General features: G+C 60.2%; 1 protein-coding gene across 1 annotated transcript in view; it reads right to left on the bottom strand.

Moving 5' to 3' along the window:
• ETH_00042200 (uncharacterized protein) overlaps positions 1-603 on the bottom strand; it is a gene marked incomplete at both ends in the record, with an annotated part of 4,083 nt that overhangs the window by 618 nt on the left and 2,862 nt on the right. The window contains one exon of the mRNA XM_013373951.1: positions 74-443. Within this exon, the coding sequence (XP_013229405.1) occupies positions 74-443 (370 nt within the window). The remainder of the gene's footprint in view (positions 1-73; positions 444-603) is intronic.

Genomic DNA, 603 nt, shown 5'->3' with positions numbered 1-603 from the left:
AGCTGCTGCTGCAGTAGCAGCAGCAGCAGCAGCAGTAGCAGCAGCAGCAGCAGCAGCAACAGCAGGGACTCACTGCACTTGGCGTCGCGTTTGGGGGTTCCCTAAAGGGTTCTCCTGAGATTTGTCTGAAGAGAACTTGCTGCTGCTGCTGCTGCTGCTGCTGTTGTTGTTTTAGCTGCTGCTTTTGCTGCTGCTGCTGCAGCTGCAGCAGCTGCAGCGGGGGCTCCTCGTCCGCGGGGGTCTGTTCGCCCACCTTGCCGGGCCCCAGCAGCAGCAGCGTTTGCTGCTGCCGCTGCAGCAGCTTCATTTGAGCAGCAGTTTCTTTCTTTAGCTTCCAGTGACACAAAAAGCAAAGAGCAGCAGCAGCAAACCCAGCAGCAGGTCGAGAGTGGGGGAAGCCCCCCTCGCAGCCGCAGCGCGTGCAACGCTTTGGAAGCCCGTGCCTGCAGCAGCAGCAGCAGCAGCAGCAGCAGCGGCAGCAGCAGCATGGGAGTAGCAAGGGTGGGAACTGCGGACGAAATAGCAGCAGCTGCTGCAGCAGCAGCAGCAGCAGCAAATGCAGCAGGTAGACGCTCGGCAAGTTTGAAGTAAGCGCTGGCTCTT

The sequence above is a fragment of the Eimeria tenella genome, genomic scaffold, assembly GCF_000499545.2.
Source record: "Eimeria tenella Houghton genomic scaffold, Eth_scaff1835, whole genome shotgun sequence".
NCBI classification, from domain to species: domain Eukaryota; phylum Apicomplexa; class Conoidasida; order Eucoccidiorida; family Eimeriidae; genus Eimeria; species Eimeria tenella.
This window is presented reverse-complemented; position numbering and strand designations above follow the sequence as displayed.